General features: G+C 33.5%; 3 protein-coding genes across 4 annotated transcripts; 2 read left to right on the forward strand and 1 right to left on the reverse strand.

Moving 5' to 3' along the window:
* Window positions 1-237: 237 nt before the first annotated feature.
* LOC110707675 (mitogen-activated protein kinase kinase 6-like) lies at window positions 238-4,493 on the forward strand. The gene is made up of 8 exons (XM_021885697.1): window positions 238-896; window positions 1,094-1,178; window positions 2,010-2,144; window positions 2,780-3,004; window positions 3,095-3,277; window positions 3,408-3,631; window positions 4,122-4,167; window positions 4,263-4,493. The coding sequence occupies exons 1-8, from the start codon at window positions 823-825 to the stop codon at window positions 4,353-4,355; spliced, it is 1,065 nt and encodes a 354-aa protein (XP_021741389.1). The 5' UTR covers window positions 238-822; the 3' UTR covers window positions 4,356-4,493.
* A 3,581-nt stretch (window positions 4,494-8,074) lies between these two features.
* Window positions 8,075-9,291, forward strand: LOC110707677 (uncharacterized protein DDB_G0271670-like). The gene is made up of 2 exons (XM_021885701.1): window positions 8,075-8,548; window positions 8,881-9,291. The coding sequence occupies exons 1-2, from the start codon at window positions 8,244-8,246 to the stop codon at window positions 9,140-9,142; spliced, it is 567 nt and encodes a 188-aa protein (XP_021741393.1). The 5' UTR covers window positions 8,075-8,243; the 3' UTR covers window positions 9,143-9,291.
* Window positions 9,292-10,260: 969 nt separating this feature from the next.
* On the reverse strand, window positions 10,261-16,740 carry LOC110707676 (arginine--tRNA ligase, chloroplastic/mitochondrial-like). 2 transcript variants are annotated; one of them, XM_021885699.1, is made up of 18 exons: window positions 16,539-16,740; window positions 16,244-16,314; window positions 16,024-16,157; window positions 15,851-15,926; window positions 15,657-15,758; window positions 15,355-15,570; window positions 15,059-15,139; window positions 13,688-13,771; window positions 13,085-13,189; window positions 12,680-12,858; window positions 12,396-12,480; window positions 12,004-12,190; window positions 11,751-11,820; window positions 11,307-11,376; window positions 11,083-11,172; window positions 10,912-10,980; window positions 10,687-10,785; window positions 10,261-10,571 (listed from the first exon to the last, which is right to left on the reverse strand). In XM_021885699.1, exons 1-18 carry the CDS (start codon window positions 16,645-16,647, stop codon window positions 10,461-10,463), a joined length of 1,938 nt encoding a protein of 645 aa, XP_021741391.1. In that variant the 5' UTR covers window positions 16,648-16,740; the 3' UTR covers window positions 10,261-10,460. The 2 variants fall into 2 exon arrangements, with proteins under 2 accessions (XP_021741391.1, XP_021741392.1); XM_021885700.1 differs by having other exon boundaries at window positions 16,244-16,318; window positions 16,539-16,587.
* Between the last annotated feature and the right edge of the window lie 741 nt (window positions 16,741-17,481).

Genomic DNA, 17,481 nt, shown 5'->3' on the forward strand with positions numbered 1-17,481 from the left:
CTCATTTGAATTTTTCTTAAACTACGCGTCCACCTCAACGTCCCAAATATTATGGGACGGAGGGAGTACTCCGTAAGACCGTAACAACTTCAATAAAATAATTCTAAAATTAAATTCACACCAACTTTAATTTCAAATAAGTAAAAATTAGATCATAACTTTTGAATGTAAGATCATCTTTAATATGGACTGAAAAGTAGATAAGAGTGTTGCTAAGTACTCCATAATGTACATAACAACTCTTTTTTGGATGAATTATTAAAGATTATAGCTGTTTAAATGGTTTACAATAAGCCATTGTCTAAGGTTTTGAGAATCTAAGAAGATAAAACTATAATCAAATACCAATACTTACCTATATACAACTACGAAGTATTATTCATTACAATATATATTTGTGAAATGTGAATGCTTAGACAGATTTCCACAAATAATCATTTTAAAACAATTCTTATGTGACATTGCATATTAATCACAAACAAATTAAATGATCTTGAGTAAAAAAAAAAAAAAAAAAAAAAAAAAAAAACAATAAATTAAATAATCTAATCTGACCCGATTACATGTTGATCCGAAATGATTCAATTTGTACCCAATCCGAATGACCAGATTACAAGGTCTAACCATCTAGACTGTGTACTCGCAGTAAATAAAATAAGCAATTTATTTAGCAGAAAGTCTAAAAATGAGTCCACATTATGATACTCCAAAGTCCATACTCCACGTTTTGGCGGTCATCCTCATTCAAAATCCTCACTCCACTCTCTCTCCTTCTCTATTAAACCCTAATTTTTCGACTAACTCAGAATTCCGACCGATCAAATGAAGACGAAGACGCCATTGAAGCAGCTCAAGCTCTCTCTTCCTGCTCAAAAGACTCCCATCACTAGCTTCTTGTAAGCTCATTTTGATGTTATCTTTCTCTCTCCTTCCCCAATTTCGTGACCCTTGTTTCAATTTGATTAATTGCAATTACTTCGTTTTTAAGGGGTTTTTTTTCCGAATTAATTGATTGATTTTACAAGTTTATTTTGATTACTTTGTAATTTTGATTTTTCTGGGAAATGAGAGTGAATTGAAATTGATGTTTCAGGAGTGCGAGTGGGACATTTCAAGATGGTGATTTGATGCTGAACCAGAAAGGGTTGCGGCTTAAATCTGATAATAAAGAACCTCGTGTAAATTTCTGCTATTCTTTTTAATTTTTTTTATTCAGTTTTGTTGATTCTGCTAGTTTCTAATTGATGTTTAATTTATGGGTGCTATTAATGCCTTATCAGTGTTATCACTGAAATTAGTGGGAGTTTTTGGCTTATCGATTTCGGATTTAAATGGTACTAGCTTTGATACTTTGTTGAGCATTGGTTGAGGTCTGTATGATTGTATCAAATTTGATGCCCATTAGTCCTGTATAATCTTAGAACTGAACACTAACTTTTGAATGGCATATAGTACTAATAGTCTTAGCATAAGTTGCTTCATGCTAGTGTTTTCAGTTGATGGAGAAGATGATTGAAAATCCTAGAGTCATCATAGTCCTATATAATACAGAGTAGTAATTGATTGAAAACTGAAAAATGAATGCCACATTGTAGTGTAAGTTGCTTCAGGCTAGCATTTTCAGTTGGTAGAGTAGATAATTTATAATCCTGGAGTTCACGATTGCAATCTGATTCTTGGTACATACATGGTTTGTTTTTATTTTTCATAAATTCTAATAATTGAACAGTTTGGTTTTATTTACATATTAATGAATGGTATGGTCATGACATTTACAGACTAACACAAGTCATATAATTCATAGATGGGTTATCAATCTGGTATTCTGCCTTACATGACTAAGCAGAAGCAAGTGAACATCTCATGTGGTCCATGTGATCTATGTAACTCATCAGCAGCCTCGACAATTTAAAGTTTCTGTTGTTCTGCATTGAGTGCATAATCATGACGGAGTATCTAGGTTTTCTTTTCTTCAAAAATTTCTGAACTAGTGTTATTTGTTTGAACAGCAATCAGATGCTAAAGAGCTTGACTTTCAAGTTACCTTGGAAGATCTTGAGACTGTAAAGGTCATTGGCAAGGGAAGTGGTGGAGTTGTTCAGCTTGTTCGGCATAAATGGGTTGGGAAACTATTTGCTTTGAAGGTAATTGTATATATGGCTGTTTCATATTTGGTGATCAACTACTCTGTACCTATTTTTTATTCTTATGAGGAGAGTAAATTGAGAAGTATATCAAAAATTCAAATTTATAGTACCACGAGGAAACGCCGACCTTTCTTTTACTTTTTGAGCGGGGGGAAGAGGGGGGGGGGGGGGGAGGAGGAGTTATGGAGTAAAAGCCAAAAAATCAGCATCTTCATATTCTTAGACAACAATTATATCAGATTCAAGTTCATATTGCCCTGGAGTGTACAACGTGCTGCATTCCTTTTCCTAAACCAAGATGCCTTACAATATAACAATCACTTTGTAGCTTTTCATATTGATGTTGGCATTGTTGTTTGATTTGCTGCTTCTTTGTAATTTTTGAGCAACAAGGTCAGTTGCTATCCCCTTCTACCTATGTTTAATTTGGCATCTGCCATGTTAACAGGAGCCATCCAAATCGATTGTCTTAAGTTACAAAGTGTTTAATATGCGCGTGTGTTAACATGAACATTCCTGAAATTACAAATTTTATTCAATAATGTATATGTGACTAATATATACATATGCTATTGCAATTTAATAAGATCATTCACATTGAATCTATAAGGAATTATTTGTACTTGTAACAGGTCATCCAGATGAACATACAAGAGGAGATTCGTAAACAAATTGTACAGGAGTTAAAGATTAACCAGTCATCTCAGTGTCCTCATATAGTTGTATGCTATCATTCCTTTTATCACAATGGAGCATTCTCTCTAGTTCTAGAGTATATGGATCGTGGCTCTTTGGCGGATGTCATTAAACAAGTCAAGACGATCCTTGAACCTTATCTTGCAGTTGTTTGCAAGCAGGTATCTTTTTCTGGTATTTCATATCAATGCTATTGCATATAGGCCCTTTTATTATTTGTTCTGGGTGAGTAGCTTTGTTCTTTTTTGCAGGTGTTACAAGGTCTTGTATACTTGCATAATGAAAGGCATGTCATACATAGGGACATGAAGCCTTCCAATCTATTGGTAAATCACAAAGGAGAAGTAAAGATTACCGACTTTGGTGTCAGTGCAGTGCTAGCTAGCTCAATGGGTCAACGTGACACATTTGTTGGGACCTACAACTACATGTCGGTAAGTTGAAATCACCTTTCTCATTCTAAGCTACAGTCCAGGAATGGTAATTCATTAACCTGCTACAAACATATTTGTGCATTTTTCTAAGCTGAGTACATAAATTGTGTGCCTAACATGTCATGTCCAGCCGGAGAGAATAAGTGGAAGCTCTTATGACTATAGCTGCGACATTTGGAGTTTGGGTTTGGTTATGTTGGAGTGTGCCATTGGGCGTTTTCCCTACATACAATCTGAAGATCAGCAATGTGCACCGAGCTATTTTGAGCTTTTGGCAGCTATTGTAGGAAGCCCAGCCCCTTCTGCCCCATCCGATCAGTTCTCCCCAGAGTTTTGCTCCTTTATATCTGCTTGGTAAGAACTTAAATACATCAACTCTTTGAGAGAAATATCTGGTTCATATGATGCATCTTTGTTCAAGATCTTTTAGTCTCATTTACTTAACTCCATTCTGAACATGTACTTTCGTAACTTACCCTTATTCAACTGTGATTTTCTACCTGCTACTGGAACATATTACATGATCTGTGTTATTTTGGGGAGAGTAGCTACTATCTCGCTTGCCCTTTTTTTACTTAAATATTAGGCTGGTGGTGGTATCTCGGTAAGCTGGTGTGTCTGCAGCATAATAAAGGCTCATAGAAAAAAGTTCTTGTAGCTTGGAAACCTAGACCTTTGAGATTCATAATGGAGGAAATCTTCATGCTTTATTCCAGTTAAGAGTTCCCTTTGATGTATAGCATGTCAATTGATCGAGCTAATTCATATATGGAGTGTAACCTAAGTCATTTTGGCTGAGCCTTTCTTTCTAATTAATCTAACATGCTGCGAGTTCCCTTTGCAGCATACAAAAGGACCCAAAAGACAGATGGACATCTTCAGACCTTCTGGTTTGTACTCATTCTTTATCTCATATCAAGATGATTTACTCTTAATTCTTATTCTATACTGAACTGTCTACTAAACCCTTTTCTGTTGGCTGCAGAATCACTCATTCATCAAAAAATTCGAAGACAAAGATATCGATCTGGGGATTCTGGTTGGCAGTTTAGAATCCCCTGTAAATTTTTCAAGATAAGTTTATTTACAATCGTTGTATTATTGTAGTTAATGTAACAGAATATACTATTATACATTTATACTATGTGAAAGTAAACTGGTTGAGACTTATAAATCAAGCAAGCAAATCTATTAATTACATTCATTTAGTGCGAAGAATAACGGCTTAAGATCAAAGATAGTTAACTTCATAAAATATTACACATGTTATCTGTGGAGTACAAGTTTACCATATTGGATCTTGTACAAAATTTTATCGTCTCGCTTACTGTCATACGTTATTGAGATTGTACAATAAAGCTGTTACTTACGTCAAACGAAATGAGTATGCTTGACGATTGAAATTGTTACCATATTAGATAATTTTGCAATGTCTCCTACAAGTGGATGCTTCGGATATCACACAAGCGTTATCACTTATCAAATACGCAGTATACAATCTTTGTTCTATCCAATCCAAATTCTAAATCAATTTGATTATACTACATTGTAAACATAGAAGGCAATTATCATTGCTCTTTTATCTACTTTTGAGAAAATACTCTCCTAATAGAGATATCACTATCACTATCACTAACTTCACTCTCCTTGGAAACAAAAGGCAATTATTAAGGATTTTGTTTTCCTTAATCGAGTGGGTTTTAGCTACTGTATGCTTAAATTCTCTTACAATATACCCTTCTTTGGTATGATCAATTAGTTATTTACAGTACAATTTAATCTTTTAATGTTCCTTTCGTCTTGAGTTAAAAATCACATTGATAGGAGCATAATTTAAACATTTAAGACTTTATATACTTTGTATGTGACGTATGACAATTGAGTGTTTTAATTGATACGGAGTACACAACTATTATAAATTTAATCCCTAATTACTAGCTTACCACTTCGTAAAAAGTATCATTGGATACTCCTATGTGGTATGAGATAATTCATACATTAAACTTTATAATAATCTCTACTTCGAATCTCGTTATAAGCATATATCTCCAACTTTACTTCAACACGTATTATAAATTTGAACTTTGTAAATCGAATTTCATTATCATAGGTTTGAATATTGATGGATCTTAAATGTCCCAAACACGTTCTTAACCAAGTCAGCATCTTAAATGGTCCACTTGGCCAGAATTTTTTTTTAAAAAAAAGATTGAAAAAGTAAAAAATTAAAAAACAAAAAAATGGTAAGAGAGAAATTGACGTAAGAGGTCAATAGCGTAGGATTAGTTAGGTAGGGGACAGGTTTCATATTTCTTAGACATCCATAAATCACACCATATTTATCAACAGCAAAAGTGCATATCACTAGATAAGATCGACCAGTGTATGGCTTGTAATTTTTTGAATTTGTCAATCTTAATATCATCATATAAAAGTATATGCGAATCTTTAAAAAATAAAATTTAAAGAGTAATATTTTAACAATTACTGTATGGAAAATGTTATATATAATCCTAATGGTTATATATAAGAAGCTAAAAATGAAAAGAAAAAAAAAAAAAAACAAACAAACAAACAAAAAAAAAAAAACATTAATTACACTTATTTACACATGATTTTGTCATACATTTCTAAATTAATATCAAACTAGGAAAAATATTTAATGCTTATTTGTATCCTTTAGAACATAGCATTACCCTTGTATACGTCATGTTCTGCAAAACATATTTAGATAAAAATATTTAATGCTTATTTGTATCTCTAAGAATATAACACTATCCTTAATATATACTTGTATACGTCATGTTCTGCAAAACATATTTAGATGGACTCTTATTAAGTTAACTGGTTCTTATGAATTTAATTTTTCAATAATTTTTACAATTTATTGTAATAAGTTGGTTGGTGAATTTTTATGATAATATATTGAAAATTATACTACGTGTACAAGATTTCTTACGTGATAGATAAAAAAGAGCTGATGAAATATTTTTATGGAATAATTTATATAGTTTGCCCCCAACTTAAATGAAAACTTTTCCTGAATTTACGGCTACCCTTGCCTAGCACATTCATCATGTTGATTACCTATCTAAACATTGGATAATGGCTATTCTTAGCCACAAATTCTCTTTTTATGGATATACCATTTGCAATCAATACCTCATTACTTGAGTACTCATGTAAATAAATAATAATCATATTAATCACGTTTGTGAGCTAAGACAAGAAGTTGCCATAATTCAATTGAATTGTTTGAGTTGAACACTTACACGATTACTCCGTATCAGTGTATAAAGTATGTGACTAATATCTTCTTAAATTTAGTAAATGTACTAATGTTGTTTAAGAGAAATAGAATAAAAAGTACTCAAATATCATCTAAAAGAATCCTTTGGGGCAACTTTATATATTGCTGGATAGCTTTGTTTTTCATATATTAGAAACTTGATTTATTATGGTAAAACAAAATAAAAAAAATAAAAAAGTCTATGAAATACGTAGTATACTAGATGTAATTAGACTTGTCAAATGAGTCTAACTGATCATCAAGTTTAAGCTCGCTAATATTTGGTTTAAGTCCTTTTTTCAAATTGATGATTTTGTGCATTGGTTGAAGAGTATTTGTTTAAGGCCTAACACATTCAAATAGGATTAAATTTACCCTTAACATCATACTTGTATTAAAGAATAAAAGATACGAATTTACGACGTATATATGTAAGCTCGTTGTAACAAAATTTTTAGTTCAACTTATGAATCCCAAGTTAGACCAAATAAAATTATTAATAGTTGAATCCAACTATACATATGATTCTTCAAATTAAAATACGAGTAGAAAAGAAACGTTTATAGGTTCCGTGATTTTAATAAATTTAGATATTTAATTTTTCATAGTACATTTTATTAAGAGATAGAGACTATAGGGTTTGGTTTAGACGAATAAAAATGTTGGGAAGTTCGATTTCAAATTCAATCATATTTTGAGTCAATCAACCTTGTTCAATTAGTTCAAATTTGGTATTAAGTCAAGTTAATTACCCCTGTTAATAAAGTCTAATGAGTAAATATCATAAGTTACAAATTATGAAATGTATTGTTGAAAATTCTTTGATACTTCGTACTTCATATTATCTTATTCGTTTCCTTAATTTGACTATCTTTTCTAAGCAAAAACACAACTCTCCTCAAATGGAAAAGTAATCTTGATTTTCTATCCTAGGATTAGTTTTAAGATTAGTTTCAATGCATATTTGTTTCTATCCTAGGATTTATTAATTTTTGAAAAAAAAAAACATGTCTAATAAAAGGGTATTTGGAAGATTGCTTTACAAATATTCCTCTTTAAGCAAGTAGGCAACAATTTCAAATTGTAAGTTTCGAGCAAAAAGTGCAAAATTTCAACAGTAAAATGTTTGCACAATGTTATCACTTTGAGAGGCAAAAACATGCCCAATATCGGGCAAAATAACCAAAATAATCTCATCCACTAAAGAAATAAAAGGAAGAAATAATTATTTAATTGGGTGACTCAGCTAAGAGTGTCTTCAAATTTGACCTTATCCATTTTCTTGTTAATTGGGAAATCCTAGACAACTTCAAACCTTATGGAATTGATAATGACAAGGCTCAAGATAAAAGCAAAAGTGTATTACTTAATCATTTTTTTAAAAATTAAATAAATATTAATTAAAATAAAATTAAAAGATTTAAGAAGATAAAAATAAAAGCACACCTCAGCATTATTTACATACCTTATCAAAATTGTACGTGTATTTCCTCCCCAATCCATGACTTGATACCTATCCATAAAATATTCTTTTATTTTTTTGGAATTATTTGAATTATTATTATAATAATTATCCAAAACTATCACCTATATATAAATAGTATGCAGCATGGGTGTGTAATAACCAGAGGAAAATTTTGCTATTACTTGAAGCCAAGAAATTCTTAACAAAAAAACATGGGAAAACAAGAAGAATCAAAGATTAATTTTCAATTAATTCCAACACCTGAGGAAATGATTGCAGCAAACAATTTTGAGCAAAAAAAAAGTTGTAATTTTTACAACAAATCGCAGAAATTATCATTAGGTGGTACTAGTAGTAGTAGTAGTAGTAGTATTAGTAGCTGTGATTCAACCACAACTTTTGAATCAAATTCATCATCTTCATCAGATTTAATGGAGGATGCTACTTCTACATCATCATCTTCTACAGATGGACCTTTATTTCATTTGTCAGATCTCATGGATAAACTTCCTATCAAGTAAGTAACACTTTCATGGCTCTTTGTATATTTTTTAAAGAAAGTGTTGCGCATCATGTTCTCGAGTGGAAAATTATTGTTTATGGCTTTCTGTTTTTTTATTGAAAAAAACATGTAACCGGGAGCATGTAGCGCAATAACATGTTCTCCAGTGTAGGACTTAAAGTCTATTTTGGGGGTTAGAATTTTGTATTTGTGATGGGATTTGGCAAATTTGCACATAAGAGAAAATGGGTATTTTGATTTGTGCCATATTTTATGGTTTTTTTTTTTGTAAAATTGAGTGTATGAAATGGAATTTTGTGCTAAACAAAGTTTTTATCTTTCTACAGAAAAGGGCTATCAAAGTATTATTCAGGGAAATCAGAGTCATTTACATCACTAGCAAGTGTGGAGAATTTGGAAGATCTTGTGAAGAGAGAAAATCCGTACAGAAAAAAGATGAAATTATGCAGGAGTTATTACAGTCCAAAACCAACAATTTCAAAGAAAGTTTCATATTCAAGAAATTCTTTTTCAAGAAATTGTAGCAGTAATCTCATGTCTTCAGCTTGCAGATCGCCTTCTATACCTCCTATGTTTAAGGAATTTTAATTTCATCCATTTTTTTTTGGTTATTTCCTTTTTTAGAAGAATGTTAATTTTAAGGTAAATCAGAAAATTTTGTACGGTTAGCAATCTGCCTGTACCAGTGTTCACTGCTGCAAGTGCAAGAGAAAAAAAATTTGATGATTTTTTCTCAATGTTTCGCAATTTTTATTAGGAGTGTTCAGAGAATTATTTTTGCAAATCAAGTTTCGCGAAAGTAATGATGCATTATGGGAAGGTGTTCATATAAAGTAAATGTTGTCCCTTGTATCAGTTGTATGGTGTATGCCGTGTATGAGTATTGCAAATCAAGTTCCGCGAAAGTAATGATGCATTATGGGAAGGAGTTCATATAAAGTAACTCAGCATTATCCCTTGCATACATGTATCAGTTGTATGGTGTATCCCATCTTGCTACGCTGTATTAAATAAGCTAACAACATTCTCTACCCGCTTAACATGAGAAATAACAGGCGCATTAAATGCATATGAGAGAGTTCGCCAGTGTATTTATAAATCAAGAAGAAGAGAAGGTTTATGTCATTGTGTTATTGTTTTCACAACTTTGAGTGCATCATAACCAGAATGACGAGCGAGTTGCAAATTACACCTCCGCCATCTCTGCCTCCCAATTCATCACCACCCTTGTTGCAGCCACATGAATTCGACCAATCTTAATGACCACCTTGAAACCCACATACAATCCCGCAACAATGTGAGAAATTATACTTACAAATTTACCTCCCAGAAGATGACACCAACCTGAAGGCTGAAGCTACGACAAGCAAGGCAATTACAGCTCTTGTTCGTGCCATGATGGTGGGCAGCAATTATAGGTAGTTGCTACTGGTGGTAATAGGCGATGCAATAAGTGAGGGTAGCAGCAACAGTGGTACAAGACATTGGTGTAATAAAAGAGTTTTTAGGCTGGTGCAGGAGAGGTTGGGGAGTATTATTTTTAGTAAAAAATTTCAACCACATTTTAGAATTACGATTAAGGATTTCACTATGAGATAAAGGAAGCCTTTAATTATATAATTAAGAAATTAATTGTTGTTTAGTTTCCTGATCAACAGCCCCATTTAGTGGTACTTTTGTGCAAAAAATTGTGTAAATAAAGCCAATTTTGCAAAATATAGGCATCTGTCACGAACAAACTCAAACGTCTCAAAGTACTGCAACGTCTGCAAGAGGGATAATTTCCTTTTGAACTCTTGAATGAGTATTTCTCAGTGTACACTATAACAAGATGATAATCAAATCAAGAACAAACTCCAAAAATGTTGATGCCCTCTAAAAATACATCAAGAACTACAATTACTTGTCATATCTGGTAGACGGGGGTAATTCCAAGAAGCTTAAAGCATTTTCTCATGACCACAGCAGTTGCTTCACATAGCAAGAGTCTGCTTGTTTCTTCCGGTGAGCCAACCACCTATAAAGTCGTAGGTAAGATCAGAAGGTTTTCAAGCCATGATTGCAAGAAGAAAGCCTGAATTGATCCAAATAATATAGTTCCAGTAAAGATAGATAAAGTGTTGATTCCATACCTGACAATTGGAGTAGAACTTTGTGAAGAACTCTGACACGTTATACAAGTACTCACATAACACGTTCGGCAAGAGATTGGTACAGGCTTCTTCAACAATCTGACCAATTTTTAAGAACGGCAGACATACTTATGTCAACATATCTTCAAATACCTAAATTCTGTGCAATTGCCAATATGAGCAACCTGAATACAGCCTGCCATCTTGTGATGGAACAAGTCTTACCTCAGAAAAATGAAGCAAATGAAGACCCAAAGCACGCTCATCAGAGTGATCCAAAACAACTTGCCCATTCTGTTTAAATTTGTTGATTAGTTAGACGTCAAGTGTATGGTGCAAGAGCGACTTTCATGAATTTCATCCATTGATAATTATAAAAAAAGAAATATAACTCACCTTCTTCAGCTCCTCAATGTCTTTACCAGACTTCCGAATAATTGAACAAATTCGAGCATGGGCATAGAGTAAATAGACAGCTGTATTTCCCTACAAAATAATTGCATGAAATTGTTCAGCTTTCAGCAAAGGCAAGAGATAAGCTTCAACAAACCACGGCACCACGCAAATCCAAGATCCCCCAGAAGAAGCAAAAAGAAAGATAAGAAGAAAGCAAAAGGTACCTTATCATTAAGCATCTGATCAAAGTTAAAGGTATAGTTAGTGAGTCTGTTGTTCTTCAAGTCAGCATACCTGCATAAGGCATCGAGGGAAACAAAAAAATCAATCTATTTACCCATGAATCCTTGATGATAGGCATTATCAATTTAGCATTATAATAATAATATTTTGAACCAACATAATATCTATGCAAAGCATGTATTTATTGCAGTGACTGGCACAATGTTCAGTAAAATCAAGAGCCCTGTGAGCCCTCTGCCCCCCTAACAAATATCATGTCTTCTTGAGCAAACGAGAAAAACAAACTAGCACAATAGTCCCAAGGAAAGGGACATAGCTAATAATAATTCTGCTTCCTTGGTCATCTAGAAGAGGGCAATAAGGAAGCAGAGAAAAAAAAAATGCAATGATAATGATAAAGAATAAACAGGAATTACAGAACTTACTTAACCGCCCCATAACCAACAGCTTCTGCAGTTTGCAACAATTGCTCCTCAGACCACTCCTTATCTTTACCTATAAAAAACATAGCCTTAATGTAAAACTTGGCCTAAACTTCCAGTAGATGAAGAAAGCACAAAGCAATACAATAAAATGCATAAGACTGCCTAAACTTTTGAGCATTAACCCAGAAAAGGAAGTGGAAATTGGAATACATGCAATTATATAGAGAAACATATCAAAATTAATTAGTGATACCTCGCTCAACAAGAGCTTCTTTACTCCGATTTTTGGCCTCATCTAGTAAATCAACCAAACGGACTACTTCGGAACTTCGAGTTCGGAAACGCTTTCCATCTTCTCCTAGGACAAGACCAAAGCCAACATGATTAACTTTGGGGTATTTATTGTCACCGCTTGGAAGCCAGCCAGCGAGCTTTGCAGCCTGTGAAAATTTTGTTTAAACAAAAAAAAGCACAAAATTTTATCAAGGCATACATGCAAAAATGTACTGACAAGAGAGACAGCAATAACCTAGTCACACATAATGGTCGGCACTAAGCATCATTGAAGAAATCATCAGTAGCTACAAATTACTGAAGCACCAAATACAGTTACACAAAACAATATGGGAAAAGAAAAATACGTACATGGAAGAACATTTCAAAGTGCTCACGCTGACCAACATCGGTTACATATATTATCCATTCGGCTTTTTCTTCATTAAGGCGGTACCTTCCATGAAATAAATAGTTGGAGGTATTAGAAACATATTATACTAAGTAGTTCTGAATGGGTCAACTGAGGCAAGTGAGATTTACCAATTGGCATCTGCCAAACAAGAATGGGTAAGAAAATGATGGGTTATACACTTACCATCTAAAAGACTAGAATTTGACATTTACAATTAGTTTAATTTACTATATACACTCACCAAAGAGCTGTTAAATCAGTGGAAGCATAATTGAAACCTCCATCTCTCTTCACAACTATAAGAGGTATCTGTTTGCCTTCAATAAATATAACCTCAGCACCCTCACTTGGTTCGACTAAACCTTTACTCCTCAAAATCTCCAAAACTTTTGGAATATATGGATTATAGAAGCTTTCTCCCTGACACAAGCAAAAAAACAGAGATTTGTAATTTGTAAACATAGTCTTAGTCTCTTAGATCAACCACTAATGCCAAGAGAAAATGCCAATATTATGTAGCATGCACATAACTTTCATAGCTAGCACATATAGTATTGACTATATAGTACATAGCTTTTTTTTTTTTTTTTTTTTTTTTTTTTGAAGTATAGTAAGTAGTACATAGCTTAAAAACTAGGAAAAATACCTTTTCTTCTAACTGTACTCCAAGGCGTACATAGACCTTCTGAAATTCCCTGCGACTAATTTCACAAATTTTTGCCCATGCTTCACGATACTTGGAATCCCCACCCTATGTAAAAGTAAAATTGTAAAATCCATTAAAAGAAAAAAGTAATATAAAATACAATAAAATAAAAGGCTACTCCCTCCATTAGCACTAACTTGGGCAAGTAGTTTCAAGATTTCTATGGTACAAGCTATTGATTGTGTAAACGGGGATACTTTAAAAGTAGAAGCTGATACAGAGAGGTAATATCATATTCCACGGGAGAGGGGAATTTTTATTAATGTTAAAATTACAGACCTTCCCACAAATTAGAAGAGCATGCGGTGGGGGGGGGGGGGGGGCGATTAAATATTGGTGCAAACTTGCAAATTATATAAGTGTTTATGGGAAATGTTGCAAATACCATGATTGTTCTGCTTTGGAGGGAGTAAGAAACAAACTAGCTCCTCTTTAACAAAAAATAAAATTCAAAGATAGCCAACCTCTGGTCAAGGAGAGGAAGAATACAGACTCCCCTTCCTAACCTCACAAACTTGCAAACAGCAAAGATTGATTGCGTACCTGAAGGCTCACCACAGCCTTTTGTGCCCTTTCCTTGAACTCGGGATCATCATCAAATCTCTTCTTTGATTGCTTGTAGAAGCCCTATAAATGCATCATCCTAACTGTCAGGTCAGAACAACAATCTTCCTAAATTATCATCAGTCAAGTATAGCATAACTTTCTACATTATACAGGAGTAAGGAAAAAAGTAAGGTGAGGGCAAGTATACAACTGCATCCTAACAACAGAGACAATATTGATATTTCAACTAACAACAGTTTTCCAATTTAAATTTCAAGAGGAGGATGAGCATAATGCAGAGAAACAAAATAGGAATCATTGCATCTTTTGGATGGATGAGATCAACAGCACATTAAAATTGCAACACTTGATACTATCACCAAACATCTCTTTCGACTCTTTTGTTCTTCCTTATCGCCACATAGCCCCAAAAAAGAAAGGTAGAGAAAGAAATTTGTAATAGCCGCTTGACCAAATTGCTGCTTGTTCTGGATCTATCAGTCACCAGCAAGACTAATGAGGTGAAGTGGAAGTAATCTCACTGTTCCCCAGCACCACCTCTCCCACTCCATTACCTTAAATACTCTTAAACACCTTACCTTACGATCTCCTGCAACTTCTGAAGGCTATAGCAACTTCGGAACTATCGTCAGATGTCAGTGTCAAAAGGTAGAAGTAATCTTACAAATCCCCAACAACTAGCCTCCCCCACTTCTTTAACTTTGATACTCTAAGGTCTTCACAACGTTAAGCAATGTCTCTCTCACTTCATTATGTCAAGCAACTACAACCCCAACTTCACAGACAGTTGCAGTGAGAATAATCACAGAAATGAGCTTGGAGATAGGGGTTCTTGATTTATGATTCATGTAAGCAGATCTACTTAAAAACCAGAAGGATTCAAACATAGTTGTCATGACCAGTTAATTTTCTTGGTCTGAAGATGCCATAAGCAATCATCATTCATCAATGTTCAGTGGTTGCCTTGATAACAGCATATTGGAGAAGAATTATTTTCACTAAAATAAACTGACTGAACTTAAGCGGCCTAAGCTATCAGTCTGTTGCCCTAAAACTTCCTTTCACCATAGCCTCTCTACATGCAGTACTATATGATTAAGCTTTTCATTTCTTCAAATGATTAATTTGTCTTTACAGTACTCAAAGATTTAAATCACATCAAACTATATAAAGAAAGCTGTTCTAGTTGACCAATGTCATCAATAACTACATACTTTGAAGTAAATTCAGCATACATGCATAGTTCAAAGGCCCATAAATCATTTCAAGTGGAAAAGCAAAAGGCATGGAATTTATAGCTCCAATAAATCAATGAATATGCATATACACACCAACTCATCCAAATACCTCAAGATCTTTGATTGGAAGTTCATTCTCATTTTCCCATTGTGGAAATTGTTCAAACAAGAACTCAATCAGCATACCAAACTGCAAAAAAATTAAGCAAGTTTTAGGCCTAAAGAAAACCAAAATATAATTGTGTTATGATGACAAGTAGCACAGAATTTTCACGAATGTCTTATATCTGTGTCATTTGTTGCATAACTATTTTACTATAAATTTTAGTATCATTACATGCTGACTAATCTAAAATTAGAACATTAGAGAAATAGAAGATAATGCCAAAAAGGTTTAGAGTTTACCTGTGTACCCCAATCACCAACATGGTTTCTCCGAAGAACTTCTACACCAGAAAACTCTAGCATACGGGCCAGTGTATCTCCGATGATGGTTGACCTCAAGTGCCCAACATGCATCTCCTTCGCGATATTAGGTGAAGAGAAGTCTACTACAGCTCTTTTAATTGGCAACTTTGGGGCCCATGTCTCGATACCTTCTGCAATCATGTTTTGGATGCTCTGTAACAAACATCTCAAAATGTAAGCAGATATGCATATACATAAAGAAAACAAATACAGGCAATACACAAAACTAACAAGATCACCTTTGCTAACCACGACTTCGACAAGACAATATTCACGAACCCAGGTCCCGCAACAGAGCAACTCTCTATCAACTCAGATTCAGGCAAGTTTTTTATGATAGCCTACATGATCAGAAAGCCAATGGTGAAAATTCCTCAGACAAATAAACATACAAGGACACCACATTATTTACATAAAAGTATAAAACACATACCTCGCCAACCGATCTGGGGTTCTTAAACTCAGTATTCTTCCCCTTAATCTTGGAAAACACACTCATTGCATTATTACTGTACCAAGAAAGCACATTTTTCTTCAACATACAGCATAAAGAAACATTTCTTTCAACAAGCATGAAACTCAACAATCATCAAAATAGTGCTTTACCATTGATAATCACCAAAATTTCCAGTACCAACAGAAATAATTGGCTCGATATCGGCCTCACTCGGGACAGTCGCCCGAAGCGATCTCTCAAACACTTTGGCTAACTGCCGTTTCACATTTCCAGCACCATCTTCCTATAAATCATCATTCCAACATTACTACAAGCAATAAAAACAAAACCCCACAAAAACCCACATGCTAAAAATCACTAAAAACTTACAGCTGCCATTGTTGATAAAGCTTGTATTCTACTAGCAATCAAAACCCTCTTACTTGTTCTCCTTAGGAAACCTATCTAAGTTTCAACAATCAAACAAACAGAATTCACCCACTAAATTACAATCAATTCCAAAATAACAATTACATAAAATACATAATCTTGAAATGCAATCACTAAATTAAGATTCAAAGCAGTAAAAATATGGAAATGCAATTGTTGAATCAAATAAAATTCCAAAGAAATAATAAGTTGAATTAATGTACATTAAATTTTAGTAAGGAGAAAGAGGGGTTACCGGAAGAGGAGAGAAAAGGAGCAGAGGTAGAGAGAGAAAAATGGTGTAGAGAGAGAAAGTGGGAAGAAGAAGAAGCCGGCGTCAGAAATGAGAGAGCAGTACTCTTCATCACCTTTGTTGGTTAAGTTTCTGCTTTTAAGACTTTCTCTCTCTAAACTTCACGTCTCTCCTCTATCTCTCTAGGGTTTTTCGTCTTCTATTTTCTGTTTTCTTTTTTTTTTTTTATTGGGTGGTTTTGTTTTGTTTTTTTTTTTTTTCTAGCTTCATTAATTCAAAATTTTTTTTAGTGTTTGTCTAAAAAAAAAAAAATAAACTTTAGATCCAAAAATAAAAAAAATTAAAACTCGTGTTGTGAATTGTGATACAACTTGGGAGGAACTTTGTTAAAAAAAAAATGGCTTGGAAGGAACTAGGAGGAAAAGAAAGGAAAACATACGTAATAGATTGCTTCAAAAAAAAGCTCTAAAAATTAAACAGGTCTCATAGAAAATGAAAGGAAAACTCCCTTCACAAAATCTTTTATTTCTTTCCTCCTAAAACTGAAGGATTTGAGAGGAAAGAAAGAAATTAAATATAAAAACTTAAAATTAGTTTTCCCTCCCCTTTCCTTCCTTTACTAGAGTAATATCAAATCAAATATTGGATAATATAGTTTCTTTCCTTTTCATTCATTTCTTTTCTTTTTCCTTTCCTTCCCTTCCCTTCTTTCCTCTACTAATATTGAACCAAACAAAGCAAATACGTCTTTAGGCGTACCATGGAACAAATTAAATAGAGGTGTTAGCAACCCTCGAAAACTTCTTATCCCATCCATAATTTTCTACCCTAAGCTCCTCCCTGTATCTTAATGTCACTCTGTAAACTCTCTTGTTTTTCCATCCCTTTCCACTATTAATCTGTGCATCGATCCCTTATTTTATTTGTTTCAATTCTTTCTTACTAT

The sequence above is a fragment of the Chenopodium quinoa genome, unplaced genomic scaffold (genome assembly GCF_001683475.1).
Source record: "Chenopodium quinoa cultivar QQ74 unplaced genomic scaffold, ASM168347v1, whole genome shotgun sequence".
Taxonomy (NCBI): domain Eukaryota; kingdom Viridiplantae; phylum Streptophyta; class Magnoliopsida; order Caryophyllales; family Amaranthaceae; genus Chenopodium; species Chenopodium quinoa.